General features: G+C 42.6%; 1 protein-coding gene across 1 annotated transcript in view; it reads right to left on the bottom strand.

Annotated features, from left to right (window-relative positions):
• PKD1L1 (polycystin 1 like 1, transient receptor potential channel interacting) overlaps positions 1 to 13,948 on the bottom strand; it is a 180,985-nt gene that overhangs the window by 67,190 nt on the left and 99,847 nt on the right. Inside the window, exons 32-36 of the mRNA XM_073008857.1 lie at positions 9,020 to 9,212; positions 7,168 to 7,251; positions 5,131 to 5,338; positions 2,322 to 2,428; positions 1,300 to 1,516 (exon numbers count right to left, since the gene is read on the bottom strand). Of these exons, the coding sequence (XP_072864958.1) occupies positions 1,300 to 1,516; positions 2,322 to 2,428; positions 5,131 to 5,338; positions 7,168 to 7,251; positions 9,020 to 9,212 (809 nt within the window). The remainder of the gene's footprint in view (positions 1 to 1,299; positions 1,517 to 2,321; positions 2,429 to 5,130; positions 5,339 to 7,167; positions 7,252 to 9,019; positions 9,213 to 13,948) is intronic.

The following is a 13,948-nucleotide window of genomic DNA, read 5'->3' as shown; positions in this document are numbered from 1 at the left end:
TCTAAGGGGAAGCCCCAGTTTGAGATGTTGAAGAATTTCCACATGCTGTGACTGATTGAAAACTTGTTTCAAATCCTTTATGATCATGTTTCTTACTAGCTTAGCAATATCTCAGGCCTGAAAATGCCAAGGTCTTGAGCCTGGGCCTCTCATCAAGGCAGGTGGCAACAGGGCAGGTTGGAAAGAAAGCCTAGTGGCCTGGCAAGGTCCGGTGACACTGGGGACTGTCTGAGTTCACTGGCTTTTACCACTGTCTGAGACCCAGTTTCAGGAAGTACTCATCAGGAACAGAGAGTCACACATGAAAGTTTCCACAATGTTGTCCATTACCATAATAAATGAAAGAAAGCTATACATGCCCAACAGGTCTTCAGCAAATGGTCATGTGCAGTGGGCTATTATACAGCCCTGAAATGATGTTTTAAAAATTCATGAAGAGACCTACTCTAAAATGTTGAATAAGAAAGTGCAAAATGCAGCCGGGTATGTTGGCTTATGCCTGTAATCGCAGCCTTTGGGAGGCCAAGGCTGGAGGATCACAAGGTCAAGAGATCAAGACCATCCTGGCCAACATGGTGAAACCCCATCTCTACTAAAAATACAAAAATTAGCCGGGCATGGTGGCATGTGCCTGTAGTCCCAGCTACTTGGGAGGCTGAGGCAGGAGAATCACTTGAACCTGGGAGGCAGAGGTTGCAGTGAGTCGAGATCATGCCACTGCACCCCAGCCTGGCAACAGAGCGAGACTCCATCTCAAAAAAAAAAAAAAATTATTATCACAATTGTATGCAATTTGTTTGTATATAGGGAAAGATGGAAAGGACATGCAAAAACCACAACTTCTATGGTTAGTTTGTGAGGTTATCTGTTATTTTGTCACTTTGGCCATCTCCTGCCATCCCGGCCATGATCACATCTGTACCATATCTGTAATTACTCTATTGATAGTTATCTAGGCCGTTTGGGACACACACAGGGCACTGAATAGTCTTTAATTACGGGCCTCTGGACATCACAGACCACCAGAACCATAAATTCCAGAAATTTACATTCTTATTACATTTACAGAGAAGCATTACTGCAATAATTAATAATTGTGAAGGGTAATTAATCCATGCTTGGATGGCCACTTAATGAATGTATCATTTAATATTTTGATATATTGGTAATTAACTAAGAAAAGAGGAATACACTTTAGAGGAGTTGAAAGACACAACTGTGGCAAGCGAAGCAGAGCCAGGTGCCACGCTCTGCCAGTCAGCCAGGTGCGCCATGAGAGGCCACCTGGAGGGGGCCTACCTTCCGGAAGCCAAGTCCCCCTTGCAGACAGGTGAGCTCCCGCTCCACGCGACCATCATGCCTGCCGGCAGACAGCCAGCACTGGGCAGGGAAGAACCAGCCCTGTCCTGTGCGCAGCTCCTTCACCATCACGTGGCTGATGAACCAGCCTGGGGAAGGCCCACGGCTGTCGTGCCAGAGGCGAATCTTCCTCAGCAGGCCCAGCTGGGCAGGAGTGCTGGAGGCACACACAGCAGCGTCTCATCAGCTGGGAGGGTGACAGTGTGGTCCTGGCATCCCATCAGCCCCAGTGCTCACCCTCAAGGCACTGATGGCCCACAGAGGAGGGATGGGACATGTCAAAGGTGACTGACATGCAGAGTGACATGTGAAGCCCCCTGGAACCCGGCCAGAGGATGGGAGATCCCACCACGCACAGTGACCCTGCACTCAGGCCTTCAATATCCACCAGCTTTCCCAAACCAAAGTCACACAAATCTCGTTCATCTATTTGTCTCTGGTGTGGATTAGTCTAAAGTTAACCTTTTCTCTCTTAATGAAGACATAATACTCCAAACCAATAAATGTCATACATGAAATTCACCAGGAGAAAAAATAATTTAGTTCAGTCCTTTCATATTTTCTAAAACGCCAGGTGCTTGCATCCTATCTTGTTAAACTCCCTCTTTCTCCAACCCCGCCATCTTTGTGACACAACGTGTCCTCGCTCTTCCAAACTGGGGACAAACCTAATTAAGGTCAGAAGGTTTAGTGTCATAGAAAACACTGATTATGAACTCTACTAATATGTAAAATCAGTAAATCTTCTTCCCCCACCCTCCTTCCTTCCTTGCCTCGCATAAACCTATCGTTTAATCTACTCAGAATAACAAACTGTAAAAATACATCATAAAATTGTTTGTATATAAATTGATGCTCACTATTAGAGACCAATGTTATGTAGTCTGTTTTGTATTCGTGATAAGGCTACACTAATTCTGACTGGCCTCTCCCAAATCTAGCAGTGAAATATTTTGGAATACCTCAGGATAAAGGTGTGTCTGGAATTCCTTTCAAACAGGGGCTTCTCTGGACAGGAGAGCTCCTTGGTTTCTGACAGTCCGTTGTCGCCACATAAAACAATGTACACCTCAAAACAAAGAACAGGGGTAGGAACTCAGGCTGTTTCACAGCAGACGCCATCCAATGCTGGGCAGGGCTTCCTCGCACTTTCTCCCAGCGTCTTACCCTTCCACAAAACCACCTGCATGGTGGTGGAGTGCCACAACCTGGAGCCAGGGAATGAGAGGGCACGCCCAGTCCCAGACTTCCCTGGAGAGAGCAGAGGACGGCCTTGAAGTGGAGCCTGGTAGAATTGGCCATTTCCTCACCTTCTTGATCTAGAAAAGCCAGATCCCAACTAGGTTTCGGAAGGGCATTTGTTTTCTCATGAGAGCAGGAGAGCACCACGGTGGGTACACCATTTTCCTCCCTCTGGCTTGGCAGGGAGATGCCAGAGGAGCCTGGACCCAGAGGAGGGTACCCATGCACCTACGGGCATATCCTGGGGAGGCACACGTCAATCTGGCTGGGCTTGTCATTCCTCACTGCTGTCTTCTGTCACACAGAAATGAACAATTCTGATGTAATATAACTTATTAAACTTTCATTTAAGAAAGATATTTCTGTTTCTGAAATCCTTCCTTATTCCAAAGTGTATATTTTCTTTGACTAGTTTCTAAACTTTGTGTTTTCACCTTTCTGTCTCTAATGTTCTGGAGTTTATTTTTTGTGTGTATGATGTACAGATTCAATAGTACCTTTTTCTACAAGGACAGCTATTGTTCCAAAATATTTTTTAAACAGTGCACCCTTTCCTGTGGTTTGTAAGACCTCTAGTCTTCCCCAGAAATCCCTCCTCAGTACCTCTCCTGAGGTCACGACATGATCTCAGGTACTACAGTTTCAAAATAAGCCTGAATATTGGGTAGGGAGTCCCTGCCCTGTTCTTCTCTTGAGAGTCGGCATGACTGGTATTGCAATTCTCTTGTATTCTTTTCCACCTGAATTTTAGGATCAGTTTTCCAAGTTCCACAAAACACCTTCCTAGAATTATGAATAGATCTAATTGGATTTAACCTCATTATGCCTTAGGTTTTCATCTGTAAAGTGGGTATATTAATAGAATTTCATTCATACTATTATTATTAATGTTATAGATTAATTTGGGAGAAATGACAAAGGAAAATTGGCTTTCTCATCCATAAACATAGCTCTTTATTTAGATCTCTTATGCATATTGGGGATAGTTCTTTCATGATGGTCTTGTATGTGGGGTTTGATGAATTCACTTCTAAGCACCCCACCATTTTTTACTGTGACAAAGAGGTTCTTGTTTTCAACTCCATGTTATAAATAGTCATTGCTGTTTTATAGAGATTATTTTGATGATTTTTTCTCAATCAAAAATTCAGCAAGTTTCTTAAATGCTATTAGTGCTAATCATTAGCGTGAACATGCTTCTTCATTTGCTGTGTAGACAACCTCATCCTGTTCGAAGAACCATCTTTTGGCCGGGCGTGGTGGCTCACACCTGTAATCCCAGCACTTTGGGAGGCCAAGACGGGTGGATCACGAGGTCAGGAGATTGAGACCATCCTGGCTAACACGGTGGAACCCCGTCTCTACTAAAAAATACAAAAAACTAGCCGGGCGAGGTGGCGGGCGCCTGTAGTCCCAGTTACTCGGGAGGCTGAGGCAGGAGAATGGCGTGAACCTGGGAGGCGGAGCTTGCAGTGAGCTGAGATCCGGCCACTGCACTCCAGCCTGGGTGACAGAGCGAGACTCCGTCTCAAAAAAAAAAAAGAACCATCTCTCTTTCTCGCTTTTGGAATCTTACATTCCCGTTTTATTTCTTGCTTTATTGTTTTTACCAGGATTTCCAGCACAATGATAAATTGCAGTGCTGACAGCAGAGATCCCTTAGAAACCATCTGAAGCTTCACCACTAAATCTTCCTTTGTTAGGTTAAGAACATTCCTATGTGTATGCATTGCCCGTGAATATATACATGTATGTTTATCTGATAGACAATTTAAATATACAGTTGGTAGACGAAGGGTTTATGGTGAGTAAGGACCACATAAGCTTTAAAAATGTGTCCCCATCTATCCTACTACACTGTGGCATCCCATCTCATTCATCCTCCCATCTAACTCTTTCTCATCCACACCCCAATCCTATGGATTCCATAAAGTAACCATGGTTCCCTCGGGAAATGGGAGTATGAATTCCAAGGGCAGAGGGAGCCTCCCTCTCTTTGAGGGATTTGTGTCACACGCACTTCGAATTGCAAATGGCTCTGCCCAGGCTCAATTTCCGCCCCTGCAGACCTCACCTCTACAGCTCACCGCGGCACCGCTGCTCCACTGGGCCCAGTGCTGGACTATTTCCTCCTCCTCCACCGCATCCTGCTTCCCACCCCACCTTCATCCTCCACCAGCTTCTCTGGGACTGTCGTTTTCTGCCCCAAGCTCAGAATAGTACATCTCATTCTCAGAGTCTCAAAGATCCACTCAGAGACAGAACAGATCTCCCTGGGCTGCTTTCCACAGTGGAGACAGCTGCAGAAGGGACTGGAACAGCTGCAGAAGGTGAAGGGGTCTGCTCTTCACCCTGACAGACGTGCAGGCTGAGGGAGGGCCCTGGAAAGGGCAGGCAAGCCTTGCCTCAGCAATGAGATGGGCCTGCTGTGACAGGTAACAGACAGGGAAGCCAAATCACCAGATCCTCACTTCTGATGCTGACATTGCTTAGACACCATCAAAGAGTACCCCCAGATGCTCGAGCTACCTTTGAGGTCAACCTGGCCGGAGCTCGGAAGCCAGTGTCAATGACGACCGCATACAGCTGGTGGCCTGGCAAGGGGGCTTCTTGCAGAAAGATGTAACCAGATTTCTTTTTTTCATGATGATCTACTTGTCTGCTTTTAGCGACCAAAAATCCATAAAGAATCACAGAACCCATAATAAAAATACTGGGAAGCAAGTTTTCTCGGTGGCTATAAACAAAAGGAGAGATATAAAGAAAATTGCTCATGAAAACAGACATATAGGAAAAGACTGATTGCCACCCCTAACCCCTTATACACAAAAGTCCCTGCTGGGCTTCACTGATACGTTTTTACTCTTGCTGGAAGCTGAATTGGGAGGGCTTTGAAGGCAGGGAGCTGGCCCATGGTCCAGCGAGCAGCACTCCACAAGCATGGACTCCAGAGTCAAAGAAACCTTGTAATGGACCAGCCTCTGTACCAAGTGGCTGTGCCATGCTGGCTCTGAGGAACTTTCATTGTGAACTACGGCTAAGAATGCCAATCTCACTGCTATTGTAAAGATTATTCTTGAAACATACAAGTGGCATTATGTTTCTCCCTCTCTCCTTCTCCTGCTAGCAGAACAAGGCTAGGAGATGTTGGTGATGTTTTGGAGCCCCTGCCTGTGCCTCCCACTGCCCCTGTGGATGCTGCTGCTTGTTGCCTACCTGCAGCCTCCACCTACTTGTTCCCAGCCACCAACACTGGCTTGGGAGACATCACTGAACCCCCACAGATCCGTAGAATGACGTTCATATCAAGCTGCTGTGCTGGGACTCTAATCTAACTGAAGTCTTACAGATTTTTGATGGGATCTCAGAGGATGGGCACCAGGGTCTATGCCACATGGGGATGTTGCCCGCCCCATCCCCTGCCATTCTGCTCTTTGATTCCATCTGAGGATTGGGCTCTGTTCTTGGTTTCTCACCTGCCCTCTTTTTCCCCACCAGGACAGAGCCTGTTCAGAGCTCTGCCCCATGAGCTCTGCAGGGTGCTCACATCCTTCCACCTGGACAATACTCTGAAACCTTCAAGATTCTGGCCAGATATCCCACTCGCTACTGCCTCTGTAGAACTTCAGGTGTTGCCTCTCTCTGGACACCTTCCAGGGCTGCTTCCTCCATGGTTTGCCCCAGCCCCAGCAATATCAATGCCAGACACCACAGTTGAGGCTGCTGTCCTCTGAGCCCTGATCGCTGAATGGTCAGTGACCTTTTCTGTATCCAGCATCTGTTGCATTAGCAATTAATGTCTTTTTTACTAAGTATCTGATCCATCAACTAGTCTATAAAGTAATATGATTGATGAAATAATAGAGTTTCTTACTACTTGAACATAATGAGAAGAAAACTTAACACTCAGCACCCCAGAAAATGCAGACTCTACCCTAGATAGTCATTCAGCAAATATTTACTCTGAGCATTGTATTAAATGTAGGGTGACACTGATAAATAAGACAGGGAAAGCTCCTGTCCACATCAGCTTAAACTCACTTTACCCATATCTGAGTCTAAATATAGTCATTTCATATAAAAGTGGCTATAAAAATAGTGTACATTTTAAATTTATTATCTAAAATGAGATACTCCAGAGAGAGAAAGAGGGAGCTATTAATAATTAGGCTATGACAGTAAACATAAACCAGGACAAGCCCTTTAGGCAGTATTGTCACTGTAGAGATCAACCCTATCAATAATAATTGACCAAATTCACACTGAACTAAAACTAAACTTAAAAATATGAAAAGTATGTTGACTTTCTTGTGTTTATGAATCTCTCATCAGTGAATTTAAGTATAGAGAGACAAAATATATATGTATATATTCAACTATAAAAATATTTAAAGATAATTATAAAAAATATTTAAAGATAATTATCCACTAACATGCATATTTCAAAAACACAAGGATAGTAAGTAACATGGATTTCAAGCACCCCTGGAATTATATGTGGACATCCTGAGTGAACCATAAAACAAATAAAGTCTATGAAGTCTTTATGTAGGAAATGGAACTTACCTCTGTAACTTGGAAATGTCACTCACTTCAAAACTGGCCTTCAGCTTTCTCCTTAGGAGACCAAATGCCGCAAGGCGATCGTAGCTAGGAGGGAAATGCGGATGAGGATACAGAATGTGTGGAGAGAGCAGCTGTTGACGGTGTGAAGGCATGTTGGTTAAAGGAATGTGAAAAGGAAGAAAGAGTGCAATAATGATAACTTTATGACTAAGACCCAGTTTAAAAGATTCACCTGAAACCTAAGTTAGAAATGAGGGACTCTTCCTTTGTGCCAGAGTTCTTCACGTCTGTGTGTTGGGATACATGGCTCCCATGGAGGCTGTCCTGAGACACAAGAGTTCAGAGCAGATGGCCGTCTTCATGACAGCCCTCCACAGCATGGCTGCAGCCTGAGGCTCCCAGTCACAGCCTAGCTGTGCCACTAGTCAAGCTCCGGCCAACTCCTCTGCCTAAGCGCCAGTTCCTGGCATTACAAACATTCAACCCTGACAATCACTGTAAACACTGTCTCCTTTTTGAAAAGTACAGTCTATCTCACCCTCATTCTCTTGTGAGCAGGTCCTATGTGTTATTGATTTTTTTTTTTTTTTTTTTTGAGATGGAGTCTCGCTCTTCTGCCCAGGCTGGAGTGCAGTGGCATGATTTCAGCTCACTGCAACCTCTGCCTCCCAGGTTCAAGCGATTCTTGTGCCTCAGCCTCCCAAGTAAATGGGATTGCCGGTGTGTGCCCATCTAATTTTGTATTTTTAGTAGAGATGGGGTTTTGCTGTGTTGGCTAGGCTGGTCTCAAACTCCTAACCTCAAGTGATCCACCCATCTCGGCCTCCCAAAGTACTGGGATTACAGGCATGAGCCACCACGCCTGGCCTGTTATTCACTTTTGTACCCTTGGCTCACAAAAATGTGCCTATCAGAGAGTAGTTATGTAATGTAGAATGAATGATTGCATTAATGCATTTATCAATAATTTAATATTGAAGCAAAATATTGGGCCATTACCAGTAAGTAATGAAATGGCATTAGATAAATTTAAGAGTGCAACATAAGAAAACATAAGAAAATCAATAAGCGGCTATGAATTGCACTGATACGGTTATCATCTGTATATATTTGCCTCCTAGCAGGAAATCACAAAATATATTGCCTTATGGCTTATTTAGAAATGACTACTTCTATTTCTAAATATGCCTAATAATTGTTTATCTTTCTCCTAATGAAAAGGTAAGGGCAACAAAAAAGAATGAACTGAGTCTCTCATAGAATTGTTAGTCAGCTAGATGACAAATAATTTCCAATTTAGTGACATGACTCATATACCCAGAAATTTCTGAGGAGGCTGCTCATCTTTGCGCAGAGACTTTTCTTGCCTCAGAAGGCACACCTTCACCACCAGGCTGTGGAGGGTCCTCTGAAGATGAGGGACTCTCAGGGCAACATGGGGGCATGGTGAGAGCTGAGGGTCCCACCTGCCTGACTACAAACTGCGTACTCAACGGATGTCGGCGCTTCTGTGATAAGAAAACGGATGGGTTCATCTATCACTCATCCACTGACTCACGTCTTCAACACTTACTAAACACCTCCTGCATGACAGTCACCATGGGAAGGAGGAACACGAAGACAGTCTATAGAGCAGCCCCTGCTCCTTGGGAGCCCACAGAGTGGGAGAACCAAGGCTGACACACGACCCGGCTACAAGAGAACTGACATAGGCTGGAGAGTTGTACAAACCAAGGGTGCTCCAGCTTCTTACGGACAAGGTTCAGGAAGGGCTCTGGGGGTTGGGCCAAATGCAGAAGACAAGGCAGTCATTTACTAAATATCTCAGATTCTTTCTCAAATGTGTCTATACCTGCAGTTCACTTTTTCAGGAGAAGTTCCTGGTTGTGGAGAGAAACGTTCAGATTTCCACTCTCTCTTGTCCCAAAACAGGCATCGGATCCACTGGAAATGTACTGTATAGTTCACTGCCTTTGCTAAATATTTGTTTGGAGGTTTTCTGTCATAGTCAGCATCCAATAAGGATAAATAGCCTACATTGGCATCTAAAAAGAGAAAACATAAATTAAAAATACAACCTGAGGTTTGCAGAAAAGCATTCTCCATTTTAAATGCGGAGAAAGTAGACAGATAGGTGGGGACAAGGACTAGAGATGAGCAAGAACTGAAAGACAGCATCAAATTCTAGACATTTCCTGTCCTTAGAGCATTTAAATTTGGATTAAATCCACCCAGTCAAAGCTCCTGGATGCAGATATGAATTGAGGAACGGTAGAGAATTGGGAAGAAAAACAGTGTTTCTAGCATCCCTTATGTTCCAAGTGCCCCCTGACACCCTGAACATAATTCATATAAAACGCCTATTAAAATGAACGTTTCTCAATTATACGACTGGCAAAACTCAACAGCTTGAAAATACATCCTGTTGGCAAAGATGTGGGAAAACAGGCAGCGTCAGACACTGCTGGAGGTGAATGTGACAATACTTACCAAAATCACATAGGCATTTACTGTTCAACCCAGGAACAGCCTACCTAGGAATTAAACTTGAAGATACACTCCTCCCACTACATTTAATGCACAAGTCTTTCATGCGAGTACATAGGAGACTGGCTGAATAAACTATGGTCCATCTATACAGTGGAGAAGCACACAGCAGTTAAAAAAAAGATATTGATGAATAAATACATATGAAGTGATTTCCAAATATGTAATTTAACTAAGAAAAGCACAATGCAAATGAGTGTAAGAAATAAGGGGAAATAATGTGGGTATGCATGGGCTTATTGTCCCAAAAAGAAACATCAGAAAAACAATTCCCATAAAATTACAATAATCGAGGCAGGGTGCAATGGCTCACACTTGTAATCCCAGCATTTTGGGATGCCGAGGCGGGTGGACCACCTGAGGTCGGGAGTTCGAGACCAGCCTGACCAACATGGAGAAACCCTGTTTCTACTAAAAATACAAAATTAGCCAGGTGTGGTGTAATCCCAGCTACTCGGGAGGCTGAGGCAGGAGAATCGCTTGAACCGAGGAGGTGGAGGTTGTGGTGAGCCAAGATCGTGCTATGGCACTCCAGCCTGGGCAACAAGAATGAAACTCCAGTCTCAAAAAAAAAAAAAAAAAAAAAAATTATAATCATTCTTCTTCACAGAACTAGACAAAACAATCCTAAAATTCATATGGAATCACATAGCCAAAGCAATACTAAGCAAAAAGAATAAGTCTGGAGGCAACACATTACCAGACTTCAAACTATACTACAAGGCTATAGTTACCAACACAGCATGCCAGTGGCATAGAAATAGGCATGTAGACCAATGGAACAGAATGGAGAACCCAAAAATAAGGCCAAACACCTAAAGCCAATTGATTTTTGACAAAGCAAACAAAAACATGAAGTGAGTAAAGGACACCCTGTTCAACAAATGGTGCTGGGATAATTGGCTAGCCACATGTAGAAGAATAAAACTGGATCCTCATCTCTCATTTTATGTAAAAAATCAACTCAAGCTGGATCAAAGACGTAAATCTAAGACTTGAAGCTATAAAAATTCTAAAAGATAACATCGGAAAAACTCTTCTAGACATTGGCTCAGGCAAATAATTCATGACCAAGACCCAAAAGCAAATGCAACGAAAACAAAAATAAATAGATGGGACCCAGTTAAACCAAAAAGCTTCCGCAAAGCAAAAGAAATAATCAGCAGAGTAAGCAGACAACCAACAGAGTAGGAGAAAAAATCTGCAAACTATGCATGTGACAAAGGACTAATACCCAGAATTTATAAGGAACTCAAACAAATCAGCAAGAAAAAACAACCCCATCAAAAAGTGGGCAAGGACATGATCAGACGATTCTCAAAAGAAGATATATAAATGGCTAAAAAATATGTGAAAAAATATGCTACATCACTAAGTAACAGGGAAATGCAAATTAAAACCACAATGAGATACCGTCTTACTCCTGCAAGAATGGCCATAATTTTTAAAAATCAAAAAATAATAGATGTTGGTGTGTATGTGGTGAAAAGGGAACACTTTTACACCGCTTGTGGGAATGTAAACTAGTACAACAGGACCAACCTAAATGCCCACCAACCAATAAGAGGATAAAGAAAATATGTTATGTGTGCACCATGGAATACTACTCAGCCATAAGAAGGAACAAAACAATGGCATTTGCAGAAACCTGGATGGAGTTGGAGACCATTATTCTAAGTGAAGTAACTCAGGAATGGAAAACCAAACATTGTATATTCTCACTTATAAGTGGGAGATAAGCTATGAGGATGCAAAGGCATAAGAATGATATAATAGGACTTTGGGGACTTAGGGGTAAGAATGTGGGGGTGAGAGATAAAAGACTATGTATAGGGTACGAGGTATGCTGCTTGGGTGATGCGTGCGCCAAATCTAACAAATCACCACTAAGGAACTTATTAATGTAACCAAAAACCACCTGTCCCCCCAAAACTACTGAAATAAAATAAAATAAAGGAAACAAATGAAAACCATTACCTATAAGGACTAGGTGAGAACAAGGTAGAGGAATAAGGCTGTTGAAAGATTTAGCTCTGAATACATACATCTTTAAATGTGCTTTAGACATTTGAACAATAAAAATGTCTCACAAATTCAAAACAAAAATTAATGTTAAAAAATGGGGCTGGGCACCGTCGCTCACGCCTGTAATCCCAGCACTTTGGGAGGCCAAGGAGGGTGGATCACCCGAGGTCAGGATTTCAAGGCCAGCCTGACCAACATGGTGAAACCCTGTCTCTATTAAAAATACAAAAATTAGCTGGGCCTGGTGGTGCATGCCTTTAATCTCAGCTACCCGGGAGGCTGAGGCAGGAGAATCGCTTGAACTCGGGAGGTGGAGGTTGCAGTGAGCCAAAGTCGCGCCATTGCTCTCCAGCCTGGGCAACAAGAGTGAGACTCTGTCTCAAAAACAAAAACAAAAACAAAACAAAAGGATAAAAGTAGGCCTTAGCATTAAGTACATGCAAAAAAGTTAACCTAGCTGTATATAAAATGTATAGCAAAACCCTACAGAGAAAATAATTAATTCGACTAACTTTTGACTATGTGCTCTTACTGTAATATATTATGTAAGAATGTAAAGTCAAAACTAAACCAAAAAAATCTAGAAAGAAATATTGAACTTTATCTGGTAGGTTTGTGATTGTTAAGGGTACAGGTGCTTTAATTCTAAAACGATTTTATATATACTGTAGGATACAGCAAAGTGAATTTAGGTCATTGGAAACTGGCTCTCAAGTTCTCGTGTTTTGGCAACTGGAATTCTCACTGTAGGAGAATGGGGATCTGAACACACAATGGGAGAAAGTAAGAAGGAACCCTGGGTGTTAGATTTGAATTAAAGCATTGTCAGGAACTCATTTTACACACACACACACACACACACACACACACACACACACACACACTTGTTAAATCAATGATGCCCCAATAGCAATGAGCAAATGTGATGCGCAGTTCTTGTGTTCTAATTTCACTTCCCATCAATGAACCAAGCCTCACTGAGGACGTGGCCAGTTCCAAGGAAGGGCTGGCCAAACACAGGATAAGCCAGAACACCCTGGTGTCCCAGAAAGTTAAGAAGCACTTGAGGATCATGACGTCATGTCAAAAAAACCTCAGGTAGCATCTTGGAGGAGCTCCCACTGGAATAATTTGTGCATCAAAAAGTAAAACAATGGAGGTGAACTAAACACATTGAATTTTTAAGAAACGCTACGCACCATAGAGACAAGAGAGCAAGAGTAAGATAGAGAGAGACAGAAGCTCTTCTTTACTGAAGAATGCCAGCTAATTCATGGTGGAATTAGCAAATCACCATTTTGTAGCCTTCTGTGTACCTATGTCACCCATGGATCCTTAAAATCACGGGGTGACAGTTTGTAAGGGAAGAAGATACTAAGATGGTCTCACAAGTACCATCTCTCAAAGGGGAAAATGGAGAGATTGGAGGTTCTTTCCCCACGCAAATTACCAAACTTAGCACCATCGCCTATGGAATATGCTGCCAATCATCTGTGAGCTGAATTTAATCATGAAGAAACAGTCAGGCAATTTCCTGAATGTACAACATTCAGAAAATAACTAACCTAAGCTCATAAAAAAAAGTCTGGAAAAAAAAAGGCAAAAATTGGGAGTGTGTTGTAGATTTTACAGGGACTATATAAAAACACAGCAACAAAATGCATTCATGAACTTTCACCTACTTCTGATTAAAAAATATAAAGAGCTATAGAAGGCATTTGGGGGGATTTTAAAAATTTAACTGTGGATTACAGAACAGATATTCTTCAATTAATGTTGATTTCTTTTCCTTATGATAGTGTACTGAGTTTTGTAGAGAATGCCCTTGTTTTCATGAGATGTTTAAGTATTTAGGGGTGGTATGTCACAGGGCCTGCAACTTTCTCTCCAATGGCTTGTCCTTCCCTCAAAAACATCCCCCACCCACATGTGCACACCTGTACACATGCAGATAAGACAAATGAGGCAGAAATCAACAAATGGTGAATCTCAAGTAAAAGGATACAGGTATATGTTGTACATATTTTTCTAATTTTCTATCAACTTGAAATTACAATAAAAACTGTGAAAAAGAACACACGAAATGCAACATTAAAAAATACCATTGAGAATTTGAATTTGGTGAGCAATACAGGTTGATTCATTTTTAAAAGAAACAAATACTGGTTCTCAGAGGAAAATAACTATATCCCAGTAAAAATGTAGAGAC

Source organism: Chlorocebus sabaeus, chromosome 21, assembly GCF_047675955.1.
Source record: "Chlorocebus sabaeus isolate Y175 chromosome 21, mChlSab1.0.hap1, whole genome shotgun sequence".
Classification (NCBI taxonomy): domain Eukaryota; kingdom Metazoa; phylum Chordata; class Mammalia; order Primates; family Cercopithecidae; genus Chlorocebus; species Chlorocebus sabaeus.
Note: the sequence above shows the minus strand (reverse complement) of the source record. Positions and strands in the feature narration are given on the sequence as shown.